General features: G+C 29.7%; 1 protein-coding gene across 1 annotated transcript; it reads right to left on the minus strand.

Moving 5' to 3' along the window:
* Window positions 1-18,234: 18,234 nt before the first annotated feature.
* LOC132734429 (uncharacterized) lies at window positions 18,235-18,900 on the minus strand. Its single transcript, XM_060721166.1, has one exon. The coding sequence runs from the start codon at window positions 18,898-18,900 to the stop codon at window positions 18,235-18,237; it is 666 nt and encodes a 221-aa protein (XP_060577149.1).
* Between the last annotated feature and the right edge of the window lie 1,315 nt (window positions 18,901-20,215).

Raw genomic sequence — 20,215 nt, forward strand, 5'->3', positions numbered from 1 at the left:
TATCGCATTATTGCACTGTCGGCATCGCATTGTCGCCATCGCACTGTTGTATTGTCGTCCTTGTTCTATCGCACTGTCTTATTGTTGCCCGCCATTTTAACTAATTATTTATCGACTTTTCGCATTGCGGGGTCGCGGGACGAAATAACTCGAATTAGCGGGGGCGCGTGGCAAAGTTTTATTTATTAAACTTCGCCCCGCGCCCTCGCTAATAAGCGTGTTTTCGTCCCGTGACCGCACCGTTTAATTTCTTAAATCTCGCTCCGCGCCCCCGCGGAACAAAGTTTTATTTATTAAACCTCACTCCGCGCCCTCGCTAATTAACGTGTTTTCGTTCCTCGCCCCGCTATTTTAACTTGTCGACTTTATCGACTTTTCGCTTGTCGGGGTCAGGGAAAGCAAACACTCTAATGAGCGGGGGCGCAGGGCAAAGATTTATTTATTAAACTTCGCCCCGCGCCCTCGCTAATAAGCGTGTTTTTGTCCCGTGACCGCGCCGTTTATTTCTTAAATCTCGCACTGCGCCCCCGCGGAACGAAGTTTTATTTATTTAACTTCACTCCCCGCCCTCAATAATTAGCATGTGTTCGTTCCGCGCCCCCGCCATTTTAACTTGTTAATTTTCGACTTTTCGCTTGGCGGGATCGCGGGACGAAAACACGCGACACTGCCGTTTTATTTCTTTAATCTTGCTTCGCGCCCCCGCGGGACGAAGTTTTATTTTTTAAACTTTGCCCCGCGCCCTCCTTTACTAGCGAGTTTTCGCTCCGCGCCCCCGCCATTTTAACTTGTTAATTTTCGACCTTTCGCTTGGCGGGGTCGCGGGCGAAAACACGAATGGCACAAATCAGCCACCATAAAAAATCGTTGAAATTTGTTTTAGTTCAAATGTCGGATTAATAGGTATGACAATACTCAGATTTTGCATCAAATTGCTTTTAATTTTTACACGACGCTTGTTCTTTTTAGACACTTTGGGGTCTCGTTCTATAAGAAGCGCCGCTGTGGTGTGCGTTTCCAAGGTTTATAACACGAACTGTAACAGTATTAGACGACATAAGAAAAATAGTATTTTACGATTAAATAGTTGAAACATATTGAAATATAATGAAAACAACATGAAATTTATCTGACTGAAAACAAAATCTCTGGAATTTAACAATAATTCTGGATCATTTCGTCTAACCTGAAATGTATTGTTATTAATTAAGCGATTTTTTGAGTGATTTACACAATGTTTTCAATTTTATTCGGTGTTTGGGAAAAATACTCTGCATAAATTTTGGAAACTAAATTTATGATGGATGTACAAATTCAAAAAAAAAAAACACCAGGGTAGGAAGTAGCTGGTGTCTTTTAATGTTTGTTTAAATTCTATGATAGCTTGATAGCTGTTATATATAATCAAGGATGCTAAAGTAAAAAGAGTTGCCTCCCTAAATCCTAAATGTGCTTTGGTAGAATGTACATTAAAAGAATGTATCCCGACGGTGTCAGATTTCTCGATTTGTTTGGTGGACTGGGGCGGGGGGTCAATTAGAAAAATAGTATTTTACGATTAAATAGTTGAAACATATTGAAATATAATGAAAACAACATGAAATTTATCTGACTGAAAACAAAATCTCTGGAATTTATGCATCAATTTATTTAAGTGACCTTGTCATTTTTAGATGGGGGTGTCCGGGGAACTTTTGTCCGTATCCTATTACGAAATAGTGCACAGCGCAAGGGGAGTAATAGCGAGGAAAGAAATAATATTGTTTCTTAACAACAATTCTCACTTAATACATGTAGTAAAGCATATTGAAAAATATTAGCAGGCAACTTGTAAATCGTGCGTTTTGTAAAAATCTTCCTCGCTGTTATACAGCTTTAAAGTTGTGGCGTCTGAAGGGGTCACTAAAATTTGTTGTCGAACCGCTGATATTTATTAAATAAATGCGTACACTGAAATAAAGAAAGAACGCATCTATGTAACTTAAAGGTAAATTGACTAGAATTCAATTGGATAAAATCGCTCCATGTGTTGTATACGTTACAAAGTCCAGGACCGTCAAAAACCGCAAATAGCCAAACAGATTGTCGCGTATTACTACTCTTTGTAGTAGCTATACACACACCGCATGGTGGCCGTGTGTCTTATTTTATCGATAATCGATCATTGTTGCGTTGTGCATTGGTCATATGATTTAAATAATGACAGTGACAGAGACTTATATAGACTCATATTGCATCAATTTATTTAAATTAATAATTACAAAACATCCTCGAACTGTTACGCAAAATCTAAAAAAAAAATGTAAAATCACATTTATTTTGCTTTAAAATTTATTGGTATTGTGTGTGAACAGTTCTATCAAAAAACGTTTACTATCTATGTTTTTATCATATAAGATCATTTACTCCAGCATTTTGGTGGCCAGTTTTTGCCTGTTAAAACCGTCGGTTTGATATATATTGTTCGGATAAATATTTTACATAAACGGTGGAGAGCACCGATTCGATGGATTTTAGTTTATAAGGTCATATTAAAAACTACTATTTGAATTGTCACTGATGAGGCGGTAAATCGAACTTATAAAAACTTTGAATTATTGAATACGACTTGACCACGGATTTGCTCCTAGACTTACTATATTATTTCAATTTTAGAATAAATGCATGCGAAATCCGCTTAATTATAAACCTTTCAGTATTAGTACTTTTGTAAGATGTTAATCAAGATAAATGCGAACTGATCTACATATCCCATACATTTTAATATTTTGAGTGTTATTTAAAACTTCAGGGCGTGTTGTTTCCCCTATTAATGATGTATCTCTGGCCACTATCATAGAAAAACGGACAGATATATCTAGGAATGCATTCATTTATCTTAATGAATATATGTTGCCTAACAATATGATTTATTTTTCATTAAGATAATTTTATGAATAAATCTACACATAATAATTAAAAATCATGAAAAATACCGATTTTAGTATATTGTCCGAATTATCCCTGTATTTCTGAACTATATAGCACAGAACAGCGGACAGATATATTTATGATCGCATTCATTTATTTTAAAGAATGCATGTGTTCCTACAATATGGTATATATTTCTAAAAGATATCTTAACAAATAAAGTCAGACTTGATTATTGAAAATTATGAAATACACCGAATTTATCTGAATTGGCCAACTTTTCTGAAACGTACGTATGTAACTGTCGCTATTATAGCAGACAAACGGACAGAGTTATTTCAGTCTAAATTTCTGATTCTGAAATATACAGTCTTCCCTAAATATAGTAAATATCTTAATGTGGAGAAACATGGTAACTAACGTCCTGCGTAAGAAAAGCACTGTTTTTATATGTCCCTACAATACGGTATATGTTTTATGAAGATATCTTAATAAATAATGGCAAACTTGATATTCAAAAATATGAAATACACCGATTTTATATACATTGTCCTTCTTTTCTGGAGGTGGCTATTATAGCAGATAAACTGACAGAATTGTATAAAGATGCATGTCTGTACCTTGACATATACATTCGTCTCTACAATATATTGAATAACGTATACATGCTTTTGTATATAACGTCCTGCGTAAGAATAAAACATTATGAAAAGCGCGCGCGCTTTTGCCAATAATTATTAATGTAATTCTGGACACTAACATGGATAAACGGACATATATATCTAATAATACATTTATTTATCTTAAAGTAGACATGTGTTCATACCATATGGTATATGTTTCATAAGGATATCTTAACAAATAAAGTCAAACTTGATAATTGAAAATTATGAAAAAATGGATTTTATTTGAATTGTGCGACACAACTGTAACTTTTATCTAGTATAACAGACAAACGGACAGAGCAATCTATAAATGCATTTATTTATCTTGAAGTATACATTCGCCCCTACAATATAGTGAATATTTATAGAAATAGTTTACATTAAAAGTAATAAATGAAGCTCGTGAAAAACACAGTTTTCATACGCCGCGTATCAGTTATATATGTGTAGAAACTAATACGGACAAACGAAGAAGAAATAGCTTTGAATGCATTGTAAATATATATTTCTCTACAATATGAGATATCTTCAGAACTGTTGATATGCCTAAAGTTTACAGAGAACACAAGATCTTAGCGATACCCGTTTGTTGTCGGTTATTAGCAGACGATTTTTAGCGTCTTATCGGAGGTGTTTATATTTGATGGTGCTATCAGACGATATTTTACGACACTGATTTTACGTTGCAATGTCGCAAAATATTTTTGATTAAATATAGGTTATGATATGTACCATAATAAGCGAAGTAACGGTAGAATATACTTAAAGTGACCACGGATTTATATTACACTATTAGACTTTAAACTAAACGGAAGTGTCCGATCCATGTAATATAAATCCGTGAAGTGACTAAGTGTAAAAAAGTTTACATTTTGCCATAATCCAATTCTTTCAATATACTTCGCATGGACAATAAATAAATCACATGATCCACGGAAGTTTGTGTAAAAATCGATCGGAATTTACCTGTAACATTCAATTTTTATAAATAGTGGGACAGAGTTTTTTTATATATTTTAATCTGATTGAAAATTTAACTTAATCATTTTCTTATATCAACTGTTTGCCGGTCATCATTCTAACATGTTTTTAAAATATATTTTCAAATCAGCTCAACTTGATAATGGAAAAATGAACATAATTTCACTTTAATAACAAACGATACCAAAAAATTTCAAAGGATGAATGTTTAGCTTCCAAATGAAATTAATAAATACTATCTTTATACATGTTTATATTCTGTATATTAAATGTCATTGATGTACATTGATCAAACTCAAATATATAACCATGATTCCGATGCAAAATAAATAAACGTTAATTAAATGCATCGAATATTGAAAGATTTCGTTAGTGACGTTTACGAATATCACATTATATTTAAAATAAAGAAAATATTAAACTGTTTCTGAAATGCAATGAAAATTGCACTGTGAAATATCCGTTATCTACGGAAGAGTATACTGACCCCCCTTACATATTTTATATGCCTGTTTAAAATACGACGATACATGATAACAACATAGTTCGTAATGGTTTTTTAAAATTTATATATATAGTTCATATTGATCTTTCCTGTTTTTTTGGTTACTATACTGTTAAAGATACGTATTATAAACTTAAGTCTTTCTGAAGACCTTACTTTAATTTATAAGAATTATGTTTTTTTCTTCTTTTCATTGAAATTCTACCTCAAGAAGCAGACGTTTTCTTGATGTAAACGCTTTTATTCATTTGAAAACAGTATGTTTTCGAGGCATTATTTGTTTGACAGATATAGAGATGATATAATCATATATAATATATATATTCTTTACCTGAGTTTTTAGCTTAGGTGATGTTTTATATGTTTCCTAACATAAGTTGATCGTTATGATAACACGCTTGCGGTATACGAGTATCTTGCCAGTATTATATAAAATATTATAATTTAACTGATATATATTATTATTATATAATATTCAGTTTAAGCGCTTGAGTTTAAACTCTTTATTTTTTCACTATACGTCACAGTATTTTTGCAAGGACCTGTATATTTGGCTCCTCCTTCTAACAAGTCATTCAATCTCGTTCGCGCATGCTTAGTAGACTGGGTATATAAACCGAGCACGCTTCTGCAAATTCCTTTTCGATCCAGTCTCCGAGCTCCAGAAGCTGCCGTGAACTAACACGGAAAAATACCCACCCGCCCTTCCCATTTGCTTTGCTGTTGTCTCTTTTTTCTGTTTTCAGGTAATTATGACCGGCGCGATACTTAGCCCTTCTTCGTCATGGCTGGAATTATCATTTCAACAGTCAATATTTGTTTTGCGACATCCGGAAATTTACCAACGTCGACTGCCAGACCCCTATCATTTGAATCCGACGTCGGTTCAAAATTTACATTTAACTGGCCTGTACATAACCATAAACATTTCGAACACCTGTGGGATGCAACTGACTTTCGGATATTTGTAGAATAGTCATTAGATAACCTGTAACCGATGTCGGAACAAAACAAAACACTGTTAATTAACTTAACCCATGTGTAAATAAAACACATATTGTCTTTAAAAAAAAATAAAATATTGATATAATGGTTATTATCATATCATTACTTTGTTATACATGGTTTCAAGCAAGTTTACTTACATTATATATCACACTACTATTTATTTAAAATTATAATTTTTCTTATAAAGAACGTTTCTCTTTATTGAGCTGTATGTATTTTGTATTTTATATGTTTACTGGCATATCTGAGCAGGTCCGTTGTTCTATATTCCGAGGAATAGTCTGAGGGGGTTTCCTCCGTGCATGCCAACGTATTCTACGGTTCCTCTTAAAAAGGGTATTAAAACGTATTCCTATTCAGTATTCCTAGGACGAATATACGATCGAACCAGTTGAATAATTGTTCTGGTTTGAAATGTCCTACACATTATATGGCAGTTTTGATCGTGATATGCTTGATAAATGTATTTATATATACAAATGGCTTGTATCAGTCCTTTTTCAAAAATTTAACATAATTTTTATTGATATATTTATAAAAATATTTTATAAAGCTTCGGATATCAAGTGTTTACATATCTTGGCAATTGTCAGTCTACATTGTCTCTTTTTCGAAACATAATTTAATGATATATCTGACATAAACATACTTAAGCTGCCGAAGCATAATACAGCAATATATTAAATGTCACTTCCGACTGTTTAGTTTGGTATATAAGTCATCATAATATTATAATTGATATAACATGTAATTGTTAATATATTCTATAACATATTTGTCTGGAACATTTAATGCTTATTCAGCCGTCGATATGGCGAAATCTAACGATAAAATTTACAGGTTTTTTGCAATCGATGACGAAGCAAAACCTATTTATAAAATTCTATTTTATATAAAGGTTCAAACTCTATTAACTTTATGTTACTTAATACCAGGGCAAAGACGGAAATTTTTATGCCCAAACCCTTAAAAAAAAAATAAAATTTAAAAAAAATGTTTTCATTAATCATTTTTTTCCTTTAAAGTGGGCCCATGTTTTGGGAAAAAAAATTATTGAAAACTTTTTTACTAAAAAAATATTTTTTCATCTTTTTTAAAGATTTAAATGTTTTTTTTTTTTATTAAAACAGAAAAGGGCCCTTTAAAAATTTTTAAAAAAAATGCAAAATTTTTACCAAAGAAACAATTTAATTTTTTAAATTTAGAACAAATAAAAAAGGCAAGGACAATAATTTTTGTTAAGAAACCCTTTTCTTCCTTTAAAAATTTTTTAAATTATAGAAAAAAAAAGATAAAATTTTATTTTTGGGGTAAATAACAGATAAAATTGCAAATTTAAAATTTTAATATTTATATAAAGTTCACTTTTTTAAATTGATATGTAATTATACAAGGTTTTTTTTCTTGAAGGCATAAAAAAATATAAAGGGGGGTCAGTATACTCTTTCCGTAGTTATCAGTTCAATTGAGTGTATATTTACATATATTGCATTTGTTTACAAATGTAGAGTGATAATGATTAGGGAATTGAAAATTTTTAAATTTGGGAGCAATAGCGAAAATCATTTCTTTTGAGATTAGTTCAATGTGCGTTTTCCACTTGGAAAACACGGGGACCTGCCATTATTTTGTATGAAATATCAGTCTTTCCATTCGCCATTATTTTATGGAAAATAATATGAAAGATTCAGAAAACTACACATTAAAGGCACATTATGCGTCAGAAATAAATATTTTTTAACTAATTTAGAAAGGGCAAACATGAACTTTATAACATTAAAAATTATGGTTTTAAAGTATGTTAAACCCAAAAAAGAAAAGTAACAAAAAAAAAACAAAATAGTAAATTTTTAATTTTAAAACAAAATACCCTTTTAATTAAACCCGTACCCCCTTGCCAAACAGCAACAAACAAAAGATTTTTTCAGGGGTTTTTGGCCCATGGGGAAAATTTTGGGAAATATAAAAGTTACTGAAAAAAAAAAGCTTTTGAACAATAAAAATTAAAACTAACGGGGGCTAATGGGGTTTAAGAAACCCTAAGGGGGAAAAAAATTTGCAATTTTTAAAAAAAGATTTTAAAAATACTTTTAAAGAAACCCAATTTTCCGGGGTTTCTCTCAAATTTGCAACAACCCCCTTAAAAAAAGAAACACTTTAGCGTGGATATTTCAAACCCTCAGAAAATTTTTTGGGCTTTAGAGTTGTTTCCCAACCCAAATCACCCTATCACGGCTGGGAATTTTTCAAATTGGGCAATTGTAGATCTTTACCACGCCTTTTCAATTAAAAAAACTAGTTGTGTTTTAATTTCAAATTAAAAATTGTAAAATTTTTAACCCATTAAAAATTCCAAAGTCCCCTTTTTTCAATGCAAAATTTCCCGTGAAATCGCTTTTTAAAATTTTTAACGTTTATTTACAAATTGTCCCTGCACGCAAAGAAAAAAATGAAAAAAACCTTAAAATAAAAAATTTTTCAAACGGAAAGAAAATTTTACCCAAAAGGGAACTTTTATTAATTAAAAAAAAATTAACACTATTTTCAAAATTCCCGGGAAAAATAAACAAAATATTTTTTTCGTTACAAACGGGAAAAATTTTTATCTTTATAAGATAAGATCCGTTACTAGGGATCTAAAATATCCCCTTAAAAGTGGAAAACTCATGCAGGAAAATTTCATTCCCTATATAGAAAACTTTTCAAGATCTTTATTTTTTTTATCTGTTAAAAAAACAACAAATTAACCTAAAAAATTTTTAACATTCAAAAAGGGAAAAATGTTTTTAAATTTCACACCCTTTTTTAAAAAGACGGAAATTAAAAAAAATGTTGATAAAATTTTCCGGGAACTTGTTAAATTTGGTTTTTGCCCAAAGTTTTTAATTAAAAAAAGAAAAAAAGAAATTTTTTCCGACGAAAAAAGTTAAAAATTTGAAAAAAAATATAGAAAATTTAAAGCCAATTAAATTTTGGGTTTTTAAAAGTTTTTATTTTAAAACAAAATTTAAAATATCACTAAAAAAGGAATATTGTTTTGGGAAAGGAAAGTATCGGGCCACCCCTAAAATAAAAAAATATCAAAAGAAAAAATTTTATATTTTATATATGTTTTTATATTAAATATCTTTTTGGAAAGGGAAAACATATTTAAAAAAATGTAATTTATTTTTTTTTCATTTTTTCAGAATTAAAAATAATTAATTTGGGAAAAAAAATAAAAAAAATTTCATAAAATTACGAAAAAATACTTTTTTATATAGAAATTTAAAATAAATTGATTTAATTTCTTCCTTTTTTATTTGGGGGGATTTTCTTCCTCATTATCTAAAAAACTGAAAAATTGTTATTTTAATAACAAAAACTTTAAATTTAAAATAACTTATACATTTTAAATGAACAAAAAAAAATCACATGATTTTTTTCGAGCAATAAATTTAAAAGCAGATTTTAGAAAATATAATTTTATTTAAAAATCAATTTAACCCAATTTAAAATTTTGGTTTAAAATCAAATGTTAAAAAAAAAATTGTCAAAATTTTTTTTTTACTAAAATTCAAAGGGGGTAAATATTTTTGATAATTGCAATCAAATAATTTGGGGAAATATTTAGGTAATAAAGGATTAAATAAATTTTCAAAAAATTCCCGTTTTTCCTAACAAAATTTTGGGGGGGCCTTACGTTTCCGTAGTTTGGCAATTATTAATTCTTTATTACGAATTACCAGTATAGTTTTCGATAAATAAATTCACACTTACGGCGTTATGGATAATGGCATAACAGTCGTGCAAATTCATTCATTCATTCATTCATTCATTCATTCATTCATTCATTCATTCATTCATTCATTTTTATCTATTTATCCCATCTCATTCATTCATTCATTCATTTTTATCTATCTATCCGATTCATTCATTCATTCAATCAATCATTCATTTTTATCTATTTATCCCATCTCATTCATTCATTCATTCATTCATTCATTCATTCATTCATTCATTCATTCATTCATTCATTCATTCATTCATTCATTCATTCATTCATTCATTCATTCATTCATTCATTCATTCATTCATTCATTCATTCTTTTTATCTATCTATCCGATTCATTCATTCATTCATTTATTTATTTATTTATTTATTTATTTATTTATTTATTTATTTATTTATTTATTTATTTATTTATTTTTAAAATTTATTTTTAAGATTTATAGCTTCAAACTACAAAAAGGTTATATAAAAAAGAAATATAGAAATTAATGCTTCCTTGAGATTCAAACTTACAACCTTTAGTAGTGGAAGTTAAAATCTTAAATCTTTGTTACTGAGGCTGGTTAGGCATATGTTGTGTTAGTGACTTAAAGTAAAAAGTGTTTAATTTTAAAGTTAGTAAGTAAATGAGTAAGCTTTATATACATGTGTATACTGATTGTACATTATCATTTCGTTCAAGGGTACTATTTGTATTTAACAGTAGATTTAATTACTTATAAAGGGCTATATTAAGTAGACTAATAAAATCAGTATTATGCAGACGCTTGAATCAGCCTCCTAACTGAACAAGAGTAATCTACTGAAAGCGTCTGCATAACCCCGAGTAAATATTGTATTATGTCGGCAAAATGCCTCAATGCAGACCGAAAGAGTTTTATGACAGGAAACCAAGGAATCCAGGACCTTTATTAATACACAAGGATTTAGTGACCTACATTTCTTGTGCTATTTGCAAGTCTCCTCGTTTATACAGCAAATACTAGAAGGGATTTATATTACAGGGATCAGACACTCCAAGTTATGTAAATGCGCGTACCGATAAAGGTACATCGGGCGATAAATGTAAATGCTCGTTCGCAACGGATACCTAGTTTACAAAATACCATATAGCTTTTCCATTTATAATCCGAATTTGGAAATTTAACGTTTATTTTGAAGATAAATACTTGTTTAATACAAATACATTATCTATTTTATATCTTATAGATAAGCCTATCTTGCCGCAACGACAATTAAACAATTAACTTCACGAAATCCGCGGTAAATTTACATTTTTATATATGAAAAGGAAGGAACTTAAAATTTATCATATGGGTAACATCATAAGTTTAATATCAAAGTAAAAAAGAAGCATACGAAGTATATTCACAGATGATCAAAAATGCAATATTTAAGATTATTAGGTTATTTTGTCTAATTTATTGACGCACAATTGTTTAACGGGTAATATTGCGGGCTTTTAATTCGCTCAACACATGAAGTATTTATTCAATTTTAGTACAAAATATTGCTGAGATTGTCAATATTGTTATATTCATAGAATATTTAAATTTCATTTATTATTATTATTATTATTATTATTATTATTATTATTATTATTATTATTATTATTATTATTTTGTAAATCTGTTTGCAAATGTCGGTGCTGTGCAGAAGACAATCATCGTAACAGTACTCTCGTGTGGTTGTGTCGATTTCGGCCTTTTTAATTAATCTTTATATATGAATGTCTGTAGAAAGATATTTCTGTTTTTTTTTAATGTAATGATATGCGGTATAGATGGATGAGCTATTTTCGCGAAAATAAGATACGCAGCTACGATAATAATATTTATTTTTGAAATAGTGCATTTATCTGTTAAATAATTATGTTAATTATATATTTATGCATTATTTGAATGATTTTACAGCAAATTAAAATTTCAGAACCAAAAAATATTTTCAAAAGTGATGTTTGAGCCGAAAATATCATCGTACGCGAATACCTCAAATCGCCGTGTAAAGCGAAAATAAAGATCAGAACAGAACAGAACAGAACAGAAATTTTATTTCGTAACGTATACAATACAGTATCTTGTTACATTACACATATCAAATATTATAAATAGATAAACACATGATATAATTCAAAGATTTACAGTATATTGGAGAATGAACATATATTGCTGCGAAAAAAAAATTGATTTTGTATAAAATAAATGTATATCAGAATAATCTCATTTTTAATATCAGAATAATCTCATTTTAATATAAAAATTACTAGCGAAATCTAAACGTTTACAATATTAATGAAAATAATAACAACATTTTAACATTACATTTATGTATAACCTAAGCTTATCAACATATCTTTTCTTTTACTATTTGCAAAATAAATAAATTTACATAAATTTAATAATATAGACTTTTCACATGACTGAAGTAATTCTATGAATTTAAACATGCTAGGTTTTTTATAATAATATCTTTTAATGAATTTAGTGCGTATTTCCTGGTACAAATTACAAACAAGTATAAAATGGAATTCGTCTTCAAATATCTTGTGTATTACAAAGTTGACATATGCGCTCATGTCTTTCAAGTCTGTTTCTACCATATCTTCCAGATTCTATTCTTAAATTATGCGCAGATATTCTGAGACGGGTTAATTGTTGTCTTGATTTCATACACTTAATTTTATCTAAATAGCATTCCATAGAAAAATTATCCTTGATATGTCTATACAATGTATTTAAAACGTTATTATTAACAATATCTTAAAACCATTTTTGTTTAAAAACATCAATGACTCTTTGTTTAAAAATATTAACAAATTCTTTTGGATTATAAAGTTTCAGGACAATTCCACACCTCAGAAAACCAAATTCATCTAAAATTCCTTTTACTTTATATGCCCAGTTTTTCACTCCTTTTTTACACTGATTTAATGTATTATATACACACATTTAACAATGATATTGCTTGAATGTATCACTTTAAACCAATATTTTATCATGTGAACATATCGATTAACATAAAGTGGGTATCTTCCTAGCTCACCATAAATTGCTGCATTACAAGAGCTTATTTTCACACCAAGAATTAACTTGCAAAATTTCAAGTGTAATCTCTCTATATCTTTAGATTTTGTAAATCCCCAGACTGGACAAGCATAATTTATGATAGAGCCGACAAAAGCATCAAATAATTGTAAGGAAACAGAAGGGGATATTTCATACTTGTTAATATTACATATTAAAACATTCATTGCTTTCAAAGCTTTACCTATAAGATATTGATTGTGAAGTACAAAGGACCCAGTGTTATTAAATACTACACCTAAATAATTAAAATCGTCAACAATTTCCAAAGCTTCATTATCATAAAACCAACGTTCATGAGGAAGTACTGGTCCTCTATTCCGAAAAACAACTATTTTAGTTTTGGCCGTATTTACCTCTAGGTCCCATAGATTACAGTATTCAAATAACGAGTTTAATCTTTGCTGTAAATCCTCTTGCGAGTTACCAATTATTACCATATCGTCAGCGAATAACAATATTACTATACATATTTCAAATATATTCAATCCACAATCGACCGAGTTTTGTAAAAATAATTCTAGGTCTTCCAAAAATAGTGCAAACATGGCGGGCGAATTATTTTGGCCTTGTCGTAGCCCAACCGATAAATTGAAAAACTCTGAAAATGTATTGCAATGTTTAACACACGACTTAACAATTGAATACATTGATTTAAAAGTTCTAAGTAACTTCCCATCTAATCCCATATTAAACAATTTATACCATAATGCATTGCGGTTCACAGAGTCAAACTGTTGTGCAGCAGAAAAATGATAAAATTCTTTTAAAAAAATAAATGAATAAATATGCATGATGATTTTCTTTTAAACAAAAATATTTATAAATATAATCATTTTCTAAAAGGTCAAATTTTCAGAACAATGTGTGAAATTTCAAATATGTTAAGTTACAAATATTATATGTTTTAATAACAGATGTCAAATTAATAATTATGTAACCGGAAGATTAAATATGGCTTTTCCGCTTTGTCCAATCAATTTTGCTTAAAGTTTTATTATATTTAGGTGATAGTGTCGATTTAGTCGTCTGTACTTAATAAGTTGTTAAACCTTATTACTGATAAAATGTCCAGGTGATGATTGTTGTTATAAATTCTATGTTGCTATGTTACCATATTTTGTAGTGAAACCTGATTGGTCATTTTGTTATTTAAGACACAAAAATGTTAAAATTTTATTGGTCAGTTTAAAACGAAACCTTTTTAGAAATATTGTAAAGATATGTAGAGAAATCGAACAGTTAGATTTTGGATTTCCAAGTGATAACGTTGTGGCTCTCCACTAGAAATATTTGTTACTGTTTTTTAATATCTATTTGTAAACATAAGGATAACCTGTGTATATGTTATATATTATTTGTGGTATTCCACTAAGAAAGATTAACATTAAAATATATAAAACGGAACATTGTGTTGAGATTCAATCCATCTCAGTAGAACTACAAAAACAGCGCATAATACTTGGTGGGAATCAGTGTCTTTCCCAACCTCTCAATTTAGCAAGCGAGACTACGAATTCAACTTCCCCAAGAAAAACAACAATGAGTTTCATAAATGGAATACCATTTAGAAGTGAAAAATCATGTGGACAATGTGGACTTTATCATTATAACAGAAAGGAGAAGTGTTGTGCAGAAATGGCAAGATGCAACAAATGCAAGAGAATTGGACATTTTGCACGAGTTTGCCGAAATCAAGCAGTCAAGTCAAGTCTATCTAAACAACGGGATCAAGAACGTATGACAACTTTTATCAGACGTAAGACAGCAGAAAACATGTTACCATTCTATAACGAAGACGATGCCTTCTTTAAGTATATTTTAACAAACAACTCTGTTAGTAACGTTTCTAAAGCAGAATTTCAGAAGATACAATCTTTAAATGATTCAATGAATAAAACAATTCACGGTTTAAAATCAGAAAATGTGGCTCTAATTTTGAAAAATCAAAGACTTAAAAACTTTAATGAAAACCTGCAGAATGAGATTTCCCTCAAGAAATCACAAATATGTAATTTTCAAGAAGCATTGTTGCAAGAAAACAACTCGCTAAAAGAAAAATTAAGTGCTTACTCGTCAAAACTAGAGAAAATGGACAAACTTATTTTAGAATATAAGAAATTGAGTGATGATTATGTAGAATTGAGACTCCAATACAAACAGAAAGCTTATGAAGAAGCATTGATGACAGAATCATTGAATGACCAAATAGATGACCTCAAAAATAAAAACCAAACCTTGACAGATGAGATTACTCAGCTTAGAGACAGAACAAAATATCTTTGTCGTAAAAGAGGAAATAGTAATCAGGACCTTTCAACAGCATGTGAAACCGGGTTCCCACACGAGTATAGATCAGGAAGCAAATTTCACCATGGAAGACAGCAAGGACAGAGGGGGCAGTATAACAGAAGTAGACGTTATTGAAAGTTTATTGTTTACAATAAATCAGTGACATACATGTATGATATATTATAAGTGGATGGTACTTATGCTTTTCAGCAAAATCGGTGCTTTATGTTCACAATATATTTCTGTAACTGAATATCTTACGTAAACAGTATTCTAATTTAATGATATTTATTTTTGTTATATACATATTTATGCTTCATTTCACAGGAGTGAAATAATCTTAAAGGAGGGAGAAGTGTTGTGCAGCAGAAAAATGATAAAATTCTTTTAAAAAAATAAATGAATAAATATGCATGATGATTTTCTTTTAAACAAAAATATTTATAAATATAATCATTTTCTAAAAGGTCAAATTTTCAGAACAATGTGTGAAATTTCAAATATGTTAAGTTACAAATATTATATGTTTTAATAACAGATGTCAAATTAATATTTATGTAACCAGAAGATTAAATATGGCTTTTCCTCTTTGTCCAATCAACAGTGCTAAAAGTTTTATTATATTTAGGTGATGATGTCAATTTAGTCGTCTGTACTTAATAAGTTGTTAAACCTTATGACTGATAAAATGTCCAGGTGATGATTGTTGTTATAAATTCTATGTTGCTATGTTACCATATTTTGTAGTGAAACCTGATTGGTCATTTTGTTATTTAAGACACAAAAATGTTAAAATTCTATTGGTCAGTTTAAAACGAAACCTATTTAGAAATGTTGTAAAGATACATGTAGAAAAATTTAGATAGTTAGATTTTGGATTTCCAAGTGATAACGTTGTGGCTTTCCACTAGAAATATTTGTTACTGTTTTATAATATCTATTTGTAAACATAAGGATAACCTGTGTATATGTTATATATTATTTGTGGTATTCCACTAAGAAAGATTAACATTAAAATATATAAAACGGAACATTGTGTTGAGATTCAATCCATCTCAGTAGAACTACAAAAACAGCGCATAATAAAACGCCTTTTTTAAGTCGATAAAAGCACAAGGTAATCGCATTTTTTGAGTTAACATATGGTTTATTAAATTGTGTAACACGAAAATTGCATCTACTGTACTACACCCCTTTCTGAAACCAAATTGAGCGTCTGACAAAATGTTATTCTCATCAAACCATTTTTCCACTCTATTTGTCAAGATACTTATAAATAATTTCCCAAAATTACTTAGTAATGTGATGCCACGATAATTATTAACATTAGTATGATCACCTTTTTTATGAAGAGGTATAATAAAGCCTTCAGACCATATTTCTGGAAAATAGCCTGCATCAAAAACTCTGTTAAAAAGATCAGTGATATGGCCTACTAATATATCAATAGAAAATATAAAGTATTCGTTCAACAAGTCATCACTTGGACAAGACGCTTTGTTGCGGTTTAATCGCTTCACCGCATCTCTAACTTCTTCGCAAGATATGGAATATTAAGCTCTTCGAAAGTAGGGTTACTAATATTAGGATCAATATTATCATTTGAAATATTTGCATCAAAATCAGTTGTAGCCCTTATTTCTTCAAACATATTTGCAAAATAATTTTGGAAATCTAAAATAGGTATATCCGAACTTTGTGATACATTTCGTTTTTTAAAATGTTTCCAAAACTCTCTTGGTTTACTCTTTTCAATTCAGACAATTATTGTGCCCTTTTAAGTCTATATTGTCGTTTCTTTTTACGAACAATCTTTTTAAACTCTTTTTTCAAGTCACATAGAATATGCCTGTTAGTTTCGTTTTTATAATTATTAAAAATCGACAAAGCATTAAGATAATTACGCTTTTTTTCGTAGCATTCTTCATCAAACCAAGAACAATCAGAGTTTCCACCCTTTTTTCTACCTTTTCGCTTAAAAAGAGGCTCGGCTACATCTTGAATGATCTTTGAAAACTTTAAAACAATATTTTCAATGTCGCTCGAAGAAGAATTCTCAAAAATATCGTTTAAATCAGCCATTCGTCCTAATAAACCCCTTCTAAATTTATCTTTGTCAGCATCACGCCATTTAAAATATGTACTCTCACTTTCTAAATTTCTTGGATTAAATTTAGTATCTAAGTATTTAACAGTAAACGAAAGTGGTGCATGATCACTAAATTCATTAAATTGACATATTTCGAATTCACTTATAATCTGAAAATTGCACTCTTTCAATAATAAATAGTCAATTGTACTGTTTGACTGACGGCTATAATACGTAAATGCCCCTACGTTACAATCTTTACCTAAACGACCGTTAGCTAATCTCATACAAGTAGTTTTACAAAAATCAAGGATCTTTCACCTCTCGCATTAACAATAGGATCGGAAGAGGCCCTGCATAATGGTGCATCTGGAAAATAATCGTCAGAATCGATATATTTTACATTATTATCACAAACTATAAAATCTGATTTATTGCCTACTCTCCCATTCCAGTCACCTACTAATAACACTTTACCTAGGTCTTCAAAATAAAAAACATCATTAGTTAACATTTCAAATAAATCTACATTTTCAATACTCGCAATAGGCGAGTCATCAAACCACATATAAACTCCACATAAATATATATCAGTCATTGTCTTAAAAAACTCACTGTCCAGTTTCATCCATATAATTGTGTCACAATGGTTTCTTACAATAGTTACTCCATTTTTAATATTGTTTTTTACATATATATAACAATTCCACCGCTGTTTCTTTTAGCCCTTTTATGTTAAATTTTCTATAAAAATTAAAGCATGTATAACCATTAATTTCAATATTAGAATTTTCATCAGTCCAGGATTCAGTAAGAATACATATATCATTTTCCGAAATTTTAGAAATAAAGTCTTTATTTTTTAATTTAGCGTCACTTAAACCATTGCAATTCCATGCGAAGACTTTCAGCTCACTCTCCGGTAATTCCTAGGCTGACTTGACTGGTTTACCATCGACGAACAGCGTGTCGTAGGCAATCCATGCTGTTTTGTTTTCCTCTCGGGCCTTTTTCAGTTTAGGAAATAAGCTACGTCGTTTTTGTACAACTTCTGGGGGAAACTGTTCATGTAAAAAGTAGGGTGTTTTTTCGAGCAGCTTTCTTTTACTTCGGACGAACTCCCGATCTTTAAAATATGTAAATTTGCAAACAATTTTGCGATTACAAAACGATCTTTCGTCATGCCCTTGAACACCCATTCTGTGGGCACGCTCAATTTGTAGTGACTTAACATATTCCTCAGCCATGTTTAACTTTTCTTTCAGGTGATTTCGAAGTATACGTTCCGTTTCTTCGGGTTTTTCGTTTTTCTCTTCTTTAATTCCACCAAAGATTAAATTGTTTCTCATTGATTGTGATTTTAAATATACAACTTCATCTTTCATTTTAATGTTCTCATTTAAAAGTTTTTCGATTTGATCATCCTTATCGACTACGGCAAACTCAACATTTTGTACTCTTTCATCAATTTTCATAACTTTTTCATCATTACTTTTAGTACTGTCATGCACATGAAGCCAAATTTTTTTCAACTCATTTTCAAAACTGTCTACTTTCTTCTCTAATGCTTCTAATGACTGTAACTTTACATCCATGTTTTCAATTTTTGCATCAATTTTCTTCAAATAACATAAAATGTCAGCATTAGTTGGGTTTAAGTTAATTTCAGCCTCCATTTTTCTAGATTGAAAGTTTTTGTCTGAAGTTGTTATGGACTCATCATTACCACGTGATTGGTCTCTTTCATTTAGCGACAATAAGTGATCGTCTTCAAATACCGGTATTGGTGTAGATAATGTGTCATCAAATAATACAGAGTTTGTAATATTCAAAACTTCACTTACTGAAATATTGTTTTCATTAGATGCCCCTGCCGGGCCTCCGCATGCTTTTAAAGTTTTCCTATTTTTTTCCAATTCCTCGTCTGTACTACTTCCTTTTTTCCTTTTATTCACTTTTTTAGATTTAGTCATTGTATCAGCATTAAAACACTTCTTTTATTCCACATATTTTCTCATAAAACTATGTTAAATTACATTTTTATAATAACATTCGACAGCAACTAAAAATACGTCCATTCACACCAAAGGTCACGTGATTAATCGGGTCTACGAAAAATGATATATTTATTTTTGAATTTTATGTATTAAATTCGTATTTTTGTTGTTAAAACTGATTTCTTTGAATGAAATAAGAAAAATAAGGTATATATATACGAAAATGACATCAGTCAAAAAACAATACCTTTATGAAAATACTATATATATGTTTAAAGTACCCTGTTGAAAATGTGATCTATACGAAAATAAGATCTTTATGGAAATAATGGAGATAATTGTATGAATTCACATACGTGGGTTGTCCCAATATTCTGTAACAAGATTGTTTAAAAGCTAAATAAAATAGGTACGAATTTGATACTTTGATATGTTATAAACCCATATAATTGAAACATTTTCACAAATTTACATAGAAAAATATCAACAAACAACAAAACTATGTCATAAACACCATGGCAACTAACTGAATCGCGGCGCACGTCAAACGTCAGAGACGGCGTTAAATCTATATAAGGAGCCTTTCTCAAATACTCTTAATGGCTTTCAACGCAGTAATGGTGCAGCTTTACCCATTAATAGTCAATTACAGACCTAAATCATGATGTTGTTAATGTCTGTTAAATGTTTGGATGGCATACAATAATTTTTCCTATACGAAAACTTCCGGTCTCGTTGCACCTGTTTTTAGCTGTAGGAAATATATGACAAAGATCGGTCTTTCTCTCCGTGTTTTCCTAATGTTCGCTTTTTGTAGCGCAAAACTCTGGTTCCGTTCATGCCTTTTGTACACAAATGCTCAGGATATGTTGCTAAACTGTTCTATTTGGTATAATTGTTGAAAATCGTAACA

Source organism: Ruditapes philippinarum, unplaced genomic scaffold (assembly GCF_026571515.1).
Source record: "Ruditapes philippinarum isolate M1 unplaced genomic scaffold, ASM2657151v2 ctg7981_1_1_1_1, whole genome shotgun sequence".
Lineage (NCBI taxonomy): Eukaryota > Metazoa > Mollusca > Bivalvia > Venerida > Veneridae > Ruditapes > Ruditapes philippinarum.